Raw genomic sequence first — 1,350 nt, 5'->3', positions numbered from 1 at the left:
GGTGTTTCAGGAGTGTGTACACATTCTGTCATGCTTTGTCTCGGTGTTTCAGGAGTGTGTACACATTCTGTCATGCTTTGTCTCAGTGTTTCAGGAGTGTGTACACGTTCTGTCATGCTTTGTCTCGGTGTCATTGTTTGGTCACACAGCTTCAGTTGTAGAAGGCACTCATCAATCTTTATGAGTTCGAGAGCAGCCTGGTCTACAAGAGCTAGTTCCAGGACAGGCTCCAAAACCACAGAGAAACCCTGTCTCGAAAAACCAAGGAAAAAAAAAAAAAAAGAAGGCACTCATCCGCTTTTCTAAAAATTCCAGTAGACTCTATTTTTATAATAACAGTAAGAAAATAGCGTTGTTCATTTCTCAGTTAATATATGTATTAATGTCTTCCTAAGACATAGGATTAAGGAATCTTCCTTTGAATTTAAGCCTGTCTTCATCTTTCTGTTTATAGGGTATGTCATTAAACTCAGAATGGTTTGCCAGACACTTGCACGCGGCGGCAACTGCATGCTGGGTGAGTTTAAAGTTCTCTGGGTGGATCATCTCATTAGTCATATGCTCTGAAAAGAACGAAGTCTTTCTGTTGGGTTGAAGTAGAGTCTGTAGACTATTGTGCAGTTCACACATACGGTGTCCCCAGGGTTATTTGGTGGTTTCTTAGTCACTGTTCAGTTGCTGTGACAACCACCAGGACAAGGCAGCCTATAGAAGAGAGCTTTTGAGTGAGCTCACAGTTCAGAGGGTGAGAGTCCCCGATTGCGGGGCTCACAGTTTAGAAGGTCAGTGTCCCTGTCTGCAGAACAGCTGTGGTGGCAGGGACAACAGAGAACTCACATCTTAATCTGCAAGCAGGAGAAGGAGAGGGAACACTGGGAATATCAAGGAGTATTTTGAAACCTCAAGGCACCCACACCTCCTCCTAACCCTGCCCAAGCAGTTCTACCCACTGGGCCCAAGTGGTCAAACATATGACTCTGTGGGGGTGATTCTTATTCAGACCAACACAGTTGTGGTTTGCTGTCTAGAGAAACTGAATGTCACTTAGGCAGAGGCTCACGGTGATACGGTATGGCTAGGCCTGTTCTCAGCTTCCATATTCAGAAGACGGGAAAAACCTCCCTTGTGTAAGTAATCAGAATGTACTTATCATCCCTCCTTACACTTGGTCTAAATAATTCCAGTTTGTTAATAGTGTATGAAGGCAATAAGTCAGAATAGAGAACAGAGAAAGTAACTGTGTGTGTGTGTGTGTGCTTGGGATTTTAGTAACTGTGTGTGTGTGTGTGTGCGCGCGCGTGTGTGTGCGTGCTCGGGATTTTAGTAACTGTGTGTGTGTGTCTGTGCTCG

At 44.4% G+C, this 1,350-nt stretch overlaps 1 protein-coding gene across 1 annotated transcript in view; it reads left to right on the top strand.

Moving 5' to 3' along the window:
- Positions 1-1,350, top strand: part of Tmem67 (transmembrane protein 67) — a 34,737-nt gene that overhangs the window by 8,263 nt on the left and 25,124 nt on the right. The window contains exon 7 of the mRNA XM_005362318.3: positions 455-517. Within this exon, the coding sequence (XP_005362375.1) occupies positions 455-517 (63 nt within the window). The remainder of the gene's footprint in view (positions 1-454; positions 518-1,350) is intronic.

The sequence above is a fragment of the Microtus ochrogaster genome, linkage group LG5 (assembly GCF_000317375.1).
Source record: "Microtus ochrogaster isolate Prairie Vole_2 linkage group LG5, MicOch1.0, whole genome shotgun sequence".
NCBI lineage: Eukaryota > Metazoa > Chordata > Mammalia > Rodentia > Cricetidae > Microtus > Microtus ochrogaster.
This window is presented reverse-complemented; position numbering and strand designations above follow the sequence as displayed.